Here is a 13,137-nt window from a genome sequence, read left to right as displayed (position 1 = left end):
AAAAAGTTTAAAACTAGAAGCAGCGGAAAAACTAGCTTGTGAATTTATCCAAGTAGAGTGCAGGCTAGGCTGTCTTGGGGAAATAAACATTAAAACTTGCAACTCTGGCTTCCTCTGGCTGTTTCTTTATAGAATATTCTCGGGTTTTCGGCATCAAACACAGAGGTGGTTGGAAGAAAGGGACTTTGAAGGGTTCTGGGTTGAGGTTTTGACCTGTTAAATGTCGGTGTGTTGCAGGCTGAAAGCGTGGAGTTATTTTGCTGTAAATGTTAAAACATTGCCTCTTTTCCTTCTTTTCTTCTCTTTTCCTTCTTTTCTTTTCTCTTTTCCTTCTCTTTTTTTTCTTTTCCTCCTTTTCTCTTTTCCTCCTTTTCTCTTTTCCTCCTTTTCTCTTTTCCTCCTTTTCTCTTTTCCTCCTTTTCTCTTTTCTTTTCTCTTTTCCTTCTTTTCTCTTTTCCTTCCTTCTTTTCTCTTTTCCTTCTTTTCTCTTTTCCTTCTTTTCTTTCTTTTTCCTTCTTTTTTACTTCTCCCCCCTTTTCCCCCCTCTTTTCCCCCTCTTTCCGTGTTCCCTCATTCACTCAGGGCTGTTTTCATGGATCCAGGGAATCCGTGGAGGAGGGAAATGAAATCCTTTTTCTGGAAGTTGCAATGTTCTAAGGCAAATCCTAAGCAGTGAATTATTAATTTTGCCCCTCAGACCCTTCTGTGAGGGAAGTTGCACAGAAAATTGCTGCTTCACAAACCCTTTGGTTTGGGTATTGTATTTGTGGCAGCCTCTTGTTTTTCTAAAATCCAAGTTAACCCCCAAATTCTCTATTTAATACTGAAAAAAATACGTTTTTTATGCTAAAAAATGTCTTTTGGGGCCCTTCTGGGTATAACACAACTCCAGAAAATTCCCTTGAGCTGCTGCTCTTGCAGCTTTTCCCCTTTTTTTGGTGGATTTGGGGCTTTGGGGGATGGGTTTTAACAGGGAAATTCTCTTCCCCTGTGTCACAGCAGATCCTGTCACTGTTATTTCATTCAAATGTGGGAACGTGAAACATTCCAGCCTCCACGGGGTGGCACCACTGCAGCTGCTTTGTGCGAGGCTTTTTTTTTTTTTCCCCAAAATTTGCCTTTTTTTTTTTTTTTTTTTTTTTTTTTTTTTTTTTTGGGTTTTTTGGTTTTTTTGTTTTGTTTTTTAGGTGATGCCGTTAGTGACATTGTTGGGGAAAAGGGGATTTGTTGGGATACAAACCAGAAAAAAATCGAGAATTTGCTCTGGGCATGTTGATCACTGAGTTTGGATGTTGTATCCATATTTATATGGGTTTTATATATTAAAATATCCTGTATTTTGGAGTAGAAAATGATCTTTTAGGATTTAAGATAGGAAACAGAAAATATATTTAAAAGGTTAAAAGGCCAAAAATTAATCCACAAATCAGGTGCCAGGTGGGAATTTTTCTTTTAAAGGAAAAAAAAAAAATAAATCAAAAAGCTCCCCTGTAATTTTAGGATCTGGGAAGAAGAATAAACTGAGTTGGAAAAGGGTTTCTTGAGAAAAATTAATTCTTTTTCTGCTGGAAATGGAATTATCCTTGGATTACAGAGCCCTGGACAGACTCATCCAATCTTCCAGTAAACTGTGAATTTCTGCTTTTTTGTAAAACCCCCAAATTTCTGCTCAGAAAAGAACCAATTTCAAAGCGTTTCAGAGAAAATGAAACCCTGGCAAGAGCCACTGAGTAACTTCAGGATGTCTCCAGATGAAATCTCCGAGACTTTTTTGGCCACTTTGAGCCGTGAATGTTTCCTCAGCTCTGAGTGTCACCAGATCCCTGCTCCTGAGGCTGGAAACAATTAAAGGAAATTCTGCATCTGGAGCAAATATTGCTGAGAGGAAACTTAGTAGCTGCAAACGTGTCAAGTTTACAAACTCTCTCGGGGTAAATTGTAGCTACTGCTCCAGTGAAACTTCGGGGGGGACACACGGAAAAACCATCGGGAAAATTAATATTTGCTGCATTATCCACGGGGAAATGGCTGGGAGCTTTATTTCTATCAAATAATTCCCATTTTTTGCTGGTCAATCCATCAAATAATTCCCATTTTTGCTGTTTAATCCATTACAAATCCTGTGTGTGTCCTGCTGCCCCAAAGCTGAGGAAGACTTTTCCTGAAGTTGTCATTAAAAATGTCAATTTTAAATTCTAAATTCTTTCAATTCTAATTTTCTGTGAAGCACTAAAGGCTGCTCTTACTAGAAAAGGATCAGTTTAGGGGAATTTGAAATGCCAGAAGTTTTGTGATTTGATGGAAAGGCAGATGAGGGTCAGACCAACATCAGCAATACAGATCATGGATTTAATCCCACATTTAATCACAGCTTTAATCCCTGGAATGGCAGTTTGCACTCGAAATGCTGCTTCATCTTGAATTCTTAATTTCAGTGCATAAAATCAATGAAAACAAACACGTTCCTACTCCCAGTATTGGGAATTATTGCCACAAGTTCCTTTATTTTCTGCTCCTGTCGTTTTCCCTGTAGGATTTTCCTGATGTGTTGGGTAATTTGTGATTAGAGCTTGAGGGTTTTTTTTTTATTAATTTGAAATGAAATTCTAGCTGTTTCCCAGGTACTGGTAAAACATCCTCCACACACTAGTTTTTTAAGTTTTAGTAAGTTTTGAATGATGGTGCATGATGATTTACACCACAACGTTAAAGGAGTTTCATTTCTCTTTCAAATTCCCTTTGTAACAGCTGAGAGTAACTTCAGTGAGCTGTAAATAATAGAGAATAATGTGGAATATGAGAAGAGCCTTCGCTGGGTGCTCCCCTGGGGCTGCCCACCTTCCCAGGGCGGAATTCCTTCCCCAAATCCTGCCCTTGGCGGTGGGAGCCATTCCCTGGGGCCTTCAACCCCTCTCAGCGTCTTCGGCAGCCGAGGCACAGAAATGAGCCTCAAAAAGAGGAAATCATTTCAATTTCGGTGCTCAGCAGCTGGACAAGGCGTGGTCTGTCTCCCAGGCAGAGAGGAGCTTCCGTGTGTCCTGTTTGATCTTTTCCTTTTCCCTTTCCTTTCCTTTTCCCCCTTTCCTTTCCTTTCCTTTCCTTTCCTTTCCTTTCCTTTCCTTTCCTTTCCTTTCCTTTCCTTTCCTTTCCTTTCCTTTCCTTTCCTTTCCTTTCCTTTCCTTTCCTTCCCTTCCCTTCCCTTCCCTTCCCTTCCCTTCCCTTCCCTTCCCTTCCCTCTCGCTGCTCTCCCCAGGCCCCGCCCATTCACTAGGCCCCGCCCCTTTCCCAGGCCCCGCCCCTTTCCCAGGCCCCGCCCCTTTCCCAGGCCCCGCCCCCTCGGCCCCGCCCATTCCCCAAGCCCCGCCCCTTCCCGCTCCCGCCATTGCCATCCGCGGGGCGCGGCCCTCAGCGGGCGGGGCGGCCGCAGCGGCTCCATCACCGAACGGAGGGGCCCAGAGCGGCTCCATCACCGAGCGGAGACCCCGGTGGAACCCAGCCCGGTGATCGCCGCCCTCCCGAGCCCCCGCGGGGTTTCAGCGGTTGCCGTGGCTGTGGCTCGGCAGGGTGCAGGTGCGGATCGCTTCTCCCCGCTGCTGGTGCAGCGCCGGCGCCCATCGCTCCCCGGGAGCTGCGGGGGACAGTGAAGGTGCGCTCCTCCCTCCGGCCCGGGAAATAGAGAACAGGTAAATGCTCCTGAGCAGAGGCTTTGACAGAGTTATAAAGGATGGAGAGAGTCTTGGCAAAGGATAGACAGAGGGGGACAGAGAATCGTGAAATACCCTGAGGGTGTTGGAAGGGACCCACGGGGATCACCAAACTCCTGGCCCTGGGTTCTGCTTCCTGGAAGTTCAGGTTTAAAATTACCAGCATAGGTTCCTATTGTAAACGTCTGAATTGACGCGATGCCTGTACCGGTCTGGAAAAATCCCTGCGATTGAGGCAGAGCGTGGAAGTTGAGCGAAAATCGCTGTGGATTTGTTACAAGCCAAGGCTGGCACTGAGTTCTTGCTGACACTGAAGAGCAGAGCCCATCCCTGGCCGTGCCTTGGCTTGTGTTCAGTTGGAGTGTCCCATCCTTCAGGACACAGCAGATGTTTCCTTTGCTTATCTGATGCCAGATTCACCTTTCTAACCCCTCAGAGCAGAACGGGGTTGGGATTGCCCCATAAAGCAGTGATTTCTCTCCCTGAACACCGACGGCCGCTGTATTCCCCAGCAGTGGATGTTGTGGCACATAAAGGCAGTATTTCCCAGCTTCCTGCTGCTTTTTGTTTTTTCCCCCCTGGAAAACTTTTTGTTCTTTGCTGAACTCTGTGGTGTCTCCTCTGTCCTTTCCCTTGTGTTCCCAGGCTGTTTCCAATCTGTTCAATCCACTCTGCGGGTGGAAATAAATCAGGAAATGAACGTTCCCTCCGTGCTGCTGCCAGTGTGGGATGAAACTGGATTTCGGGATTTCCACCTTTTTCTTTGTGTGGGACAAAGTAAGAAAACACTGGGTGCCCACGGCAAACCCGAGCACTGCAGATGTTGTTGGGACATGAAGGAATAACAAATAAACAGAATAAACAGAGGTGCCCGAGGCTGCTGCCTCCCGCCCAGATTCACCCTGGGAGTTGCCTGGGGACCAGGGGATGGGGATGAAACGCTGAGCTGGCTCCGTGTGCTGGGAGGGACCTTCCCCCTGCAGCTCTGAGGCCATTCCTGACACAGCCAGGAGATGCTTTTGTGAAGGTTTTCCTTTGCTTTTCAGGTTTGTTTCCTCTCGCCCTTTCCATAGCTCAGGTCGGTTGGGTGTGTGTTCTTTGGGAAGGAAATTTCCCTCCCACAACAGCCCTGGGTGCTGATCCTGTGCTTTTCTTCTCTTTCCTTCCTCTTTTCCTCTCTTTCCTTCCTCTTTTCTTCCTCTCCTTCCAAGCTGGGACTCCCGCTGCCATAAATAAAATGTCCCAGTGGATGCTTTGGCCTCATTTCAGCTCAGTTCCAGCGCAGGGGCTGAGTCAGCAGCTCAGTGAAATAACCCAGGCTTATTTCTGTGCCAGCAGCACAGGCTGATTGACCTCCCCAGGAACAGGGTCTGTCTGCCCAGCTCCTGCCTTCCCTCAGATCCCAAAATTGGAATCCCAATCACTGGACCCTAAATTGATGGGCTTTGATCCTAAATGCTCTTGACGATTCTTTTCTGCAGTGCAGCAAAGTCCACAGAGCTGACTGGAACTGAGGAAGGGGGCAGGAAAGTGTGGCACAAAGAGAAGGAAATTTGGTACCAATTTCCCCTTTTTTTAGCAGATAGAAAATCAGGATTGTTATGATTTATTAGGAAAGCAGGCTTCAGTGTTGCTGTTACTTGGGATTTTGCAGTGTGATTTCACTCAGCTGGGAAACAGAACAAAGCAACGTTGCAGAGAATGGAAAGTGAAAGTTAATTTTTTAGTTTTGTGCCTAAAGTAAGCCAGGAGTAATTCCTGGTGTGGCGGTGTCTGTGAGGGCTGCTGAGCTGGACTTTCTGTGCCAGAGCCTGGAGAGAGCTTCTAAATGTGACTGTTTAATGCACTTATGGCTATTTTATGTTACAAAAGTAACATTTGAAACTAATGCAGGAGAGAAAAAAGAAAACTGTACTTCTGTTCACATTGAAAATGTTACTCCTGGTGGGAAAAAATTGCCATGGCTCTGAGGTTATTTAGAAATCCTAGTTCTGGCTTTTACCACTGTGTTACTGTTTTTCACTGTAACAAATATGTGGTGGCAGACTGCTGCTTTTCCTGGCTTTTTAAGGGTTGGATATGGCCGATGTGAATGAATATGGCTGGGTGAGTGCTCTGAGCACAGCTTTGAGATTTGCCGAGCTCCTCGAACCGAGGTGTTGTTTTTCCTGCCCAAATGACCGAGGCAGGGAATTCCCGGTGAGGAACCGCCGAGGAGCTGTGCGAGCAGAGATGAACCAGGCTGTTGTGTGTGTGTGTGTTTCCGCAGGCCATGGAGCGGCTGGAGGAGGAGCTGAGCTGTGCCATCTGCTGTGAGATCTTCTCGGAGCCGCGGGTGCTGCCGTGCTCGCACACCTTCTGCCGCCCGTGCCTGCAGGGATTGCTGCGCTCCCCGCGGCAGCTCCTGAGCTGTCCCAGCTGCCGGGCGCCGCTGGCCGTGCCCTCGGCCGGCCCCGAGGCGCTGCCCGTCAACTTCGCCATCCAAGCCGTCATCGACAAGTGCCGGCAGGAGGCGGCGGCGGCGCCCGAGGCGGGGACGTGCCCGGCGCACCCCCGGCAGCCGCTGAACGTGTACTGCCTGCAGGACCGGCGCCTGGTGTGCGGCCAGTGCCTCACCGTCGGCAAGCACCGCGGGCACCCCATCGATGACCTGCAGAGCGCCTACAGGAAAGGCAGGGAGGCCTCGGGCAGCCTCCTGCGGGAGCTGGGGGAGCGCTCCCGCTCCGGGCTCTGCTCCGAGAGGCTGCGGCAGGAGAAGGCTCGCTGCCGGGACGCCGTGCACAGCGACAGGGAGGCCGTGCTGCGGTATTTTAAGGAACTGGGTGATGCCTTGGAGCGGCAGAAGGAAGATCTGCTGAGAGCGCTGGATGAACTGGACGGCAGCATTTCGGAGAAATACGATCCCCTCATCGAGGAGGTGGAGAAAGTGAAGTTGGAAGAGAGTGAGTTAAAGGAGCTGTATTCAGCTCTCCAGGAGGAGGAGTCCCCGCTGCTTTTCCTGGAGAAGCTGGACGCGCTGAAGCTCAGGCTCCAGGCTCTCAGACAGAAGCAGCTCCCGGAGCCCGAACCTTTGGAGATTCATCCCAGGATGGAGAACGTGCTGCAGGACACGTGGTCCAAAACTGAACTGGGGCTGGTGCACAGGATCCACACTCCAAAGCTACAGCTGGTTCCCAAGAGCCAGGGCTTTGGAGAGGTATCAGCTCTATTCTGCACGGTGGTGACTGAAATCCAGGCTGCTCTGACTGACCCAAACGTTCTTCTGGCGATTCTGATGGCCCTTCTGGCATTGTCCCTCAAGGATCTCCTAGCTGGTGCCATCCCGGCTCCTCTGGTGCAGCTCTGGAAATTCCTGCAGTGGATTTCTCCAGATTGCTGCACCGAGCTGCAGGACAGAGTGCAAGAGCTGTGCTACACTTCTGTCCTGCCTCTGCGCCTGTGCAGGACAATTTTTCCTGACTACTTTGATTAGATTGAGAACACCTAGTGCAGCAATCCAGCATTGTTTTCAATTTCTACTTCAAAGCTGCACTGATAAAACTCCACTTGTTCTGTTTTCATGTCCTTCCTTTTCTGTATTGCATGGATCTCTGAACTGAAGGTGAGGAGTGGTGAGTTTTGCCTTGATCCACAACTTTGGAATTCAGTCCTTAACGTCCTCCTGGAATTCTTTGCCAAAAACCAGGTGCATTGCTGAGCTTCTGCTGTAATTTTTGACCATTTTGCATTACAGTAAATTCCATTGATTCCTTAAAAATTGGTGTCCGTGTCTTTGGTGCTGTCCCTGCCCCCTGGTAAACCTGATGCAACTCTTTTTCATCAGTTTACATCTCTCTTCCTTCAATCTTTACATGACATTCAAAAAGTGGAATTTATTGAGGCTGGGTATTATATTAACAAGATAAAATTTTTACAAAATTTATTAAAAATCTACAAAACAAAGTTTACAACATACAATGAGATCAGACAAAAATAACCAGCAGCCACGGAATGGGCAACTTCCTGCCTATTTTTGGGCTACACTGCACGTAGGGAGGCCAAGTTCCTCCAGTCCTTTCACAGCCAGGATTTTGGGGTTGGTGGCCACACTTTTGGTGGTGTTTTGGGTTTTATAAATGCCAATTAATCTGTCTGCAATCTCAAACATGTTGTTCCGCAGGGAGATGATGATGAATTGGGCGTTTTTGGTTTGTTCCTGAAACAGAAGTGATTGGTGTTAGTGCCTGGCATTCCCCAAATCCCCCCTGTCCTGCTGTGGCACACAAAGGCAAGATTAAAACTGCAGCTGCAGGCAGGGAACTTCCAAGTGCTTCCCTTAATCTTTGCCACCTGCTTCCAAAACTGCAAATAGTCAATTCTAAATAGGCAATTTTTAGTCAAGTTTCATTACCTGAACTGGAGCTGTGTAAGTGCTTTGCTTTGATTAAATATGGTCAGGGCAGAAGTTTTAAAGGCATGAAAAGAATTAATTACTACTAATTAAGATACAGATCAAACACGCTGATGGGAATGACATGGGAATATAAATCCAAGGAATCTTGGGAAATGATGAGCTTGGATCCATCAGTAACAGCTGAGGTTGAGTATTCTGGTAATAGCTGATGGTTTTGAGGGGAGTTTGTGTGAAGGAGCAGTGAAATTGCAGCATCCCAGAGCTTCAATGGGCCTGAAACTGTGTGACACTTTGTCCCTTCTGGAGGAGGAGGGACCATCCCAGGAGGAACTTAGATGGATGTAAAATGGGGCCAGAAGGAACTTACACAGATGTAAAATGGAGGTCAGGAGGTGGTGTAAGTCACCATCCCTGGATGTGGCACTGGGGTCCATGGTTTAGTTGAGGTGTTGGGGTTGGGTTGGACTCCATGATCTTGAAGGTCTCTTCCAAACTACACATTCTGTGATTCTGTGAACTTACATGGATGTAAAAGGGAGGCCAGGAGGAACTTAAATAAATGTAAAATAGAGGCCAGGAGTATCTAACATGGATGTAAAATGGGGACCAGGGGGAACTTATATGGATGTAAAATGAAGGCCAGGAGGAACTTAAATAAATGTAAAATGGAGACCAGGGGGAACTTACATAGATGTAAAATGGAGACCAGGAGGGACTCACATGGGTGTAAAATGGGGACCAGGAGGGACTCACATGGGTGTAAAATGGGGACCAGGAGGGACTTACATAGATGTAAAAAGCCACGATGGAGACGTTTTTGAAGTCGAGGGCGGCGTCGATCTCGTCCATGAAGTACAGAGGGGTGGGTTTGTAGTGGTGGAGGGCAAACACCAGGGCCAGGGAGCTCAGGGTCTTCTCTCCTCCTGAGAGATTGAAGATTTTCTTCCAGCTTTTCTTGGGAGGCCGGACACTGGAACAGAGCAAGAGTTGTGTGTGTGTCAGGAGGTGTGATCCCTCCAGAGCTCAGGTACCACGGGGCTGTTCCTGCAGGAACTGCAGCTCCTCACCCCCCTGTGCCCTGCCTTTCCCAGCTGAACTGCCCATCCAGGAATTTCCCCTGGGAGCAGTTGTGACACAGCACTGCCATCATTCCCTAGGCACAACAAAGTGACCTGAGATTTCAGAAATGCTGGGAAATGAGCCCAACTCCTGTAATTCCTGATTTCTCCAGGAGAAAAAAGTTAATCTGAGAGCTAAAAAGTTGTGGTTCCTGTCACTGTTTGCCCACACTGAGCCTGTCTTGGTTCACTGATGCTCAGTGAACATTTAGTTTAACAACAGGTTGAAAAAAGGACTATGATGATTTAAACTGAAGAGAATAGAAAGTGTTTTGGAAACCTGAACATGATTCCCTCAGAGAAGGGATCCAGACTGTCCACAAGCTCCAGCTCAGCATCCCCTCCCAGCGTGAGCATCTGGTAGTTCTCCTTCAGCTTGTTGGTGATGACATTAAACCCTGCCATGAATTCATTCAGCCTCTGTTTCCTGAGCTCTTCAAAGGCCTCTCTGAATTTGTCCCTCTCGCTGGTGATGTTGTCCAGTTCTCCCACGTGCTTCAGGTACAGCTCCTCCTGCAGGGGAAAAACCACCAAACCCAAGGGCAATTTAGAGCAGCTGCCTCCTCAATTTAGAGTTTAAACCACTTTTCCTACCATTTGAACGTTCCTTTTCCCCAGCTTGGCTAACAGCCCTGAAACAAAACCCCCAAATTTGTCTCTCTTTTTCCATCTTTGCTGCTGAGGGAAAACAAAACACCAAGCGCGTGTCAAAATAAACCAATATTCCATCTGTTGAATGGCTCATCACTATTACTGATGTGAGGAAGGAAAAATCCTGGTGTTTTGTGTCTGTCTTGGCTGTGAAGACTTGGCTCTACTAAATAAACATTCTCAGGAGGATAAGAATATAGATATAGATATATAGATTATATAGATATATAGATATAGGTATAGGTATAAATGGTTATACATAGATAAGAATTAATAAACATCTGAGTTTGAACATGAACATTCCAGCATTTAATCCTGGCTCTAACAGAAAAGAAGATAACTAACCCACAAATCATGGAATTATTTAGGTTGGAAAAAACTCCAAGATCACCCAGGAACTTGTTGCCAGCTGACAAGGACACTATGGAAGCCCCTAGAAACAGCTTTCCAAGAGCTGGTAACAACAGGAACAGGCGGATTCCGGGCTCCCAGAAGGAAGGAGGAGGCCCAGGCCGTGTTTTCCTGTCCCCCAGGGCTGGCAGCAGCCTTACCTTCATCCTGTACTTGTCGATGGCAGCCAGGTTGGGGTGGAGCTGCTGGTGCTGTGCCTCCAGCAGGGCGATTCTCTTGCTGAGCACGTCGGGCTCCTGCAGCGCCTCCAGCTCCTCCTCGCTCAGCACCCGCAGCTCCTCAGAGGCCTGGCCCTCGATGGAGTGCAGGGAGAACTTGGAGATCTGCAATGCAAAGCACAAGGGGTGGAGAGCTCTAACTAACACGTGGAGCACTTTAGATTCTGTTTCTAAAATGAGGTTTTGACTGGGTTAGGACAGGGAAGCTTCTGATCTCCAAACGCTCCATGGTTCTTCCCACAAGTCCCTTGAAAATAGGATGTGAAACAGAGAATAAATTTCCCTTTATCCTGTTATCCTGTTCCTGCATTTACAGCAGTAAGCTGTGATCTGAAGAGGAATTTTCTCCCAAATCCTCTGTTTTCTAAGGGGATGAGTTCATCCTGAGCTGTGGCTGCCCTTGCACCCCTGGAAGTGCCCGAGGCCAGGCCAGGGCTTGGAGCAACCTGGGATAGTGCAAAGTGTCCCTGAGGGTGGATCTGGATGAGGTTTAAGGTCCCTCCCAAGCCAAACCATTTCACAATTCCCTGATTTAAATTTTAGGAACTAAAGCATTTCCTACCTCTTTCTGCCAGTATTTAATCTTTCCCTGGTGGGTGGAAATGTGGCTGTCAATTTGTTCAATTTTCAGCTTGATGCTCAGAGCTTCACTCTGAAGGGCATGTTCAGCCTCCTGAATAGTTTTCACCTCCTGGAGTAAATTCTTCTGCTCCTCCTGCACTGCTGGCAAAGCTTCCTGAATAGAAAAATGGCAAATGTCCCCAAAAAGGGCAATAATCAATCACCTACAAAAATGCTGTCCCTTGTTTGAGTGAAAGGTCTGTTTTCACTTAATGTACTCATGGTTATTGATGGAAACAAATAAATACTCTTGGATCTGTAAGTGATCCCTGAATTCTGGAATGACTGAGAAAATGCTGCAGTTTGTATTTTCTTTCCAGATCTGGATCAAATGGGTCCCACACATTTTTAGCTAATCAGAGCTAAAAATCTTTGATTTATTTGAAAGCATTTCAGCCATCCTGGTTTTCCCTCTCCCACAGAAATCTACATGGGAAACTAAAATCCCACATAACTGGAAAAATTTTATGTTTGAGCAACTTTTAAACTCAGCAATTTCTTTGGGGACACCTGGTGTAAGTTTTTTCCTAAACTAGCTCAGGATAAATTTCCAGGCGAGTATAAAAAAATAAACCCACACCATTGCCACGGTTGCTCTGCAGAGAGAATGGGATGTCAGTGGGCTCTAGGGAGGATTGAACTCCTCTCCCTGATTCCCCTGGAGCCCAGAGTGGTGCCAGGACTCACCTCAGCCTGCTTGCACTCGTTCATCACCTCGGTGGCTTTGTCCTCCAGCATTGTCAGCTCTGCTGTCAAGTTCTTCATTTGCTCCTCGTTTTCTTCCATCTCCTTCTCCGTGCGCCTCAGAGCCTCCTCGGATTTCTTCAGGTTCCTGCCCAGGCACAGGGAGGGATCTCTGTGCACCTCACACGAGGCAAAGAGCACAGAAAATAACCCCAGGAGCACCACCTCACTGACAACAAGGAGCAAGTGCTGCTTTAGGCACCAACTCCCACACTGCAGAGGGATCCAAGGAAAACAAAGTTGTCTTCCTCAGCAGCCAGACCTCACTAAATGACTTCGTTTCTTCTTTCAGAGGTTGGAATCTCTATGGATTGCTGAGCTCCCATAAAAAATAGATCTCATTTTATTTCCTGACAGACCTCCTAATAAAATCAGTCCCTTCAGGTTTGAACTGCTCCAGCATATCCAATCAAGTGCTATTTTGGACTTAATCCTGAATATTACAGTTTAGGCAATATTAGAGAAATAATTCAGGCAAATACTAGAGAAACGCTGATTAAATATGACTTTTAAACTATTAGAAACTACAAAATTTGACTTCCTTTTCCCTCCCTGAGCCCCACTCAGCACAGACACTGAGTGAGTGCAGCTCCAGCCTGGAGCTCTCTGAGCTGTACCTCTCTGCACTCCTGGCAGCCACCTGGGCCTTGGTGATGGCTGAGGAACATTCATCCATTTCCTCGTCAAGCTGATCAATTTTGTCCTGCTGAGCTTTCAGTTTCTTGTTGTTGGTGTCCATGATGAGCTGGTGCAGTCGTTTCACCTCCTCCTCCATCTTGCTGGCCTTCTCAGCCACACACTCATAATCTGGGCATGGAAAATGGAGTTAAAGGCACTGCCAGCCCTGGGCTGCTCAGGGACATCAGCACTGAGGGGATGAAGTGATGGAAGGGATTTCACATGGAACCTCTGCTCTGTCCCTCCACTGAGAACTGCACAGATTCTCTGTGCTGTGACAAGTTTAACTGTGACAGTGATCACTTAACTGAAACAAACTCAATGAGTTTGACTGGGACAAACATCAAAATCCTGCCACTTCTTTCTGCCACTGCTCTGCCAAAGCTCTCCTGCCCTAACAACCACTCCATGTGGATTAGTTAATGTACTCAGAGTGCTTAAAGACATGAGGTGGTGAATTACAAGTTACTCCAAGCTCATTCTTTGCATTTAATTAATGTGAAGATGCTCAAAAGTTAGATTTTAAGAACTGGTCATCAGCATTTCCCAGGAGTTGGTGTAACTGTGTAGTTCCTGCCCCCCACTGTGAACAGCATCAC

The 13,137-nt window shown here is 47.1% G+C and overlaps 2 protein-coding genes and 1 long non-coding RNA gene across 7 annotated transcripts in view; 2 read left to right on the top strand and 1 right to left on the bottom strand.

The window, feature by feature from the left end:
• The first annotated feature begins 3,519 nt into the window (after window positions 1-3,519).
• TRIM59 (tripartite motif containing 59) lies at window positions 3,520-7,461 on the top strand. Of its 3 annotated transcripts, XM_066325685.1 has the most exons (3): window positions 3,532-3,683; window positions 4,350-4,481; window positions 5,974-7,461. In XM_066325685.1, the coding sequence occupies exons 2-3, from the start codon at window positions 4,434-4,436 to the stop codon at window positions 7,174-7,176; spliced, it is 1,251 nt and encodes a 416-aa protein (XP_066181782.1). In that variant the 5' UTR covers window positions 3,532-3,683; window positions 4,350-4,433; the 3' UTR covers window positions 7,177-7,461. The 3 variants fall into 3 exon arrangements, with proteins under 3 accessions (XP_066181785.1, XP_066181782.1, XP_066181783.1); XM_066325688.1 differs by lacking the exon at window positions 4,350-4,481 and having other exon boundaries at window positions 3,520-3,683; XM_066325686.1 differs by lacking the exon at window positions 3,532-3,683 and having other exon boundaries at window positions 4,127-4,481.
• A 147-nt stretch (window positions 7,462-7,608) lies between these two features.
• SMC4 (structural maintenance of chromosomes 4) overlaps window positions 7,609-13,137 on the bottom strand; it is a 29,646-nt gene continuing 24,117 nt past the window's right edge. For all 3 annotated transcript variants that reach the window (XM_066325682.1, XM_066325684.1, XM_066325683.1), the window contains exons 18-24: window positions 12,478-12,667; window positions 11,804-11,948; window positions 11,058-11,231; window positions 10,418-10,600; window positions 9,496-9,728; window positions 8,884-9,067; window positions 7,609-7,899 (exon numbers count right to left, since the gene is read on the bottom strand). In XM_066325682.1, coding sequence (XP_066181779.1) covers window positions 7,711-7,899; window positions 8,884-9,067; window positions 9,496-9,728; window positions 10,418-10,600; window positions 11,058-11,231; window positions 11,804-11,948; window positions 12,478-12,667 — 1,298 coding nt within the window. In that variant the 3' untranslated portion in view covers window positions 7,609-7,710. The remainder of the gene's footprint in view (window positions 7,900-8,883; window positions 9,068-9,495; window positions 9,729-10,417; window positions 10,601-11,057; window positions 11,232-11,803; window positions 11,949-12,477; window positions 12,668-13,137) is intronic.
• Window positions 9,023-9,932, top strand: LOC136365332 (uncharacterized). Its single transcript, XR_010744346.1, has 2 exons — window positions 9,023-9,092; window positions 9,299-9,932. It is a non-coding gene; the product is annotated as an uncharacterized lncRNA (long non-coding RNA).

Source organism: Sylvia atricapilla, chromosome 10, assembly GCF_009819655.1.
Source record: "Sylvia atricapilla isolate bSylAtr1 chromosome 10, bSylAtr1.pri, whole genome shotgun sequence".
Classification (NCBI taxonomy): Eukaryota; Metazoa; Chordata; class Aves; order Passeriformes; family Sylviidae; genus Sylvia; species Sylvia atricapilla.
Note: the sequence above shows the minus strand (reverse complement) of the source record. Positions and strands in the feature narration are given on the sequence as shown.

Coding starts and splice junctions, on each gene's coding strand:
- TRIM59 (XM_066325685.1), top strand. CDS start 4,434: ATGAAACTGGATTTCGGGATTTCCACCTTTTTCTTTGTGTGGGACAAA. Junction 4,482..5,973: donor TTTTCTTTGTGTGGGACAAA/GTAAGAAAACAC, acceptor GTGTTTCCGCAG/GCCATGGAGCGGCTGGAGGA.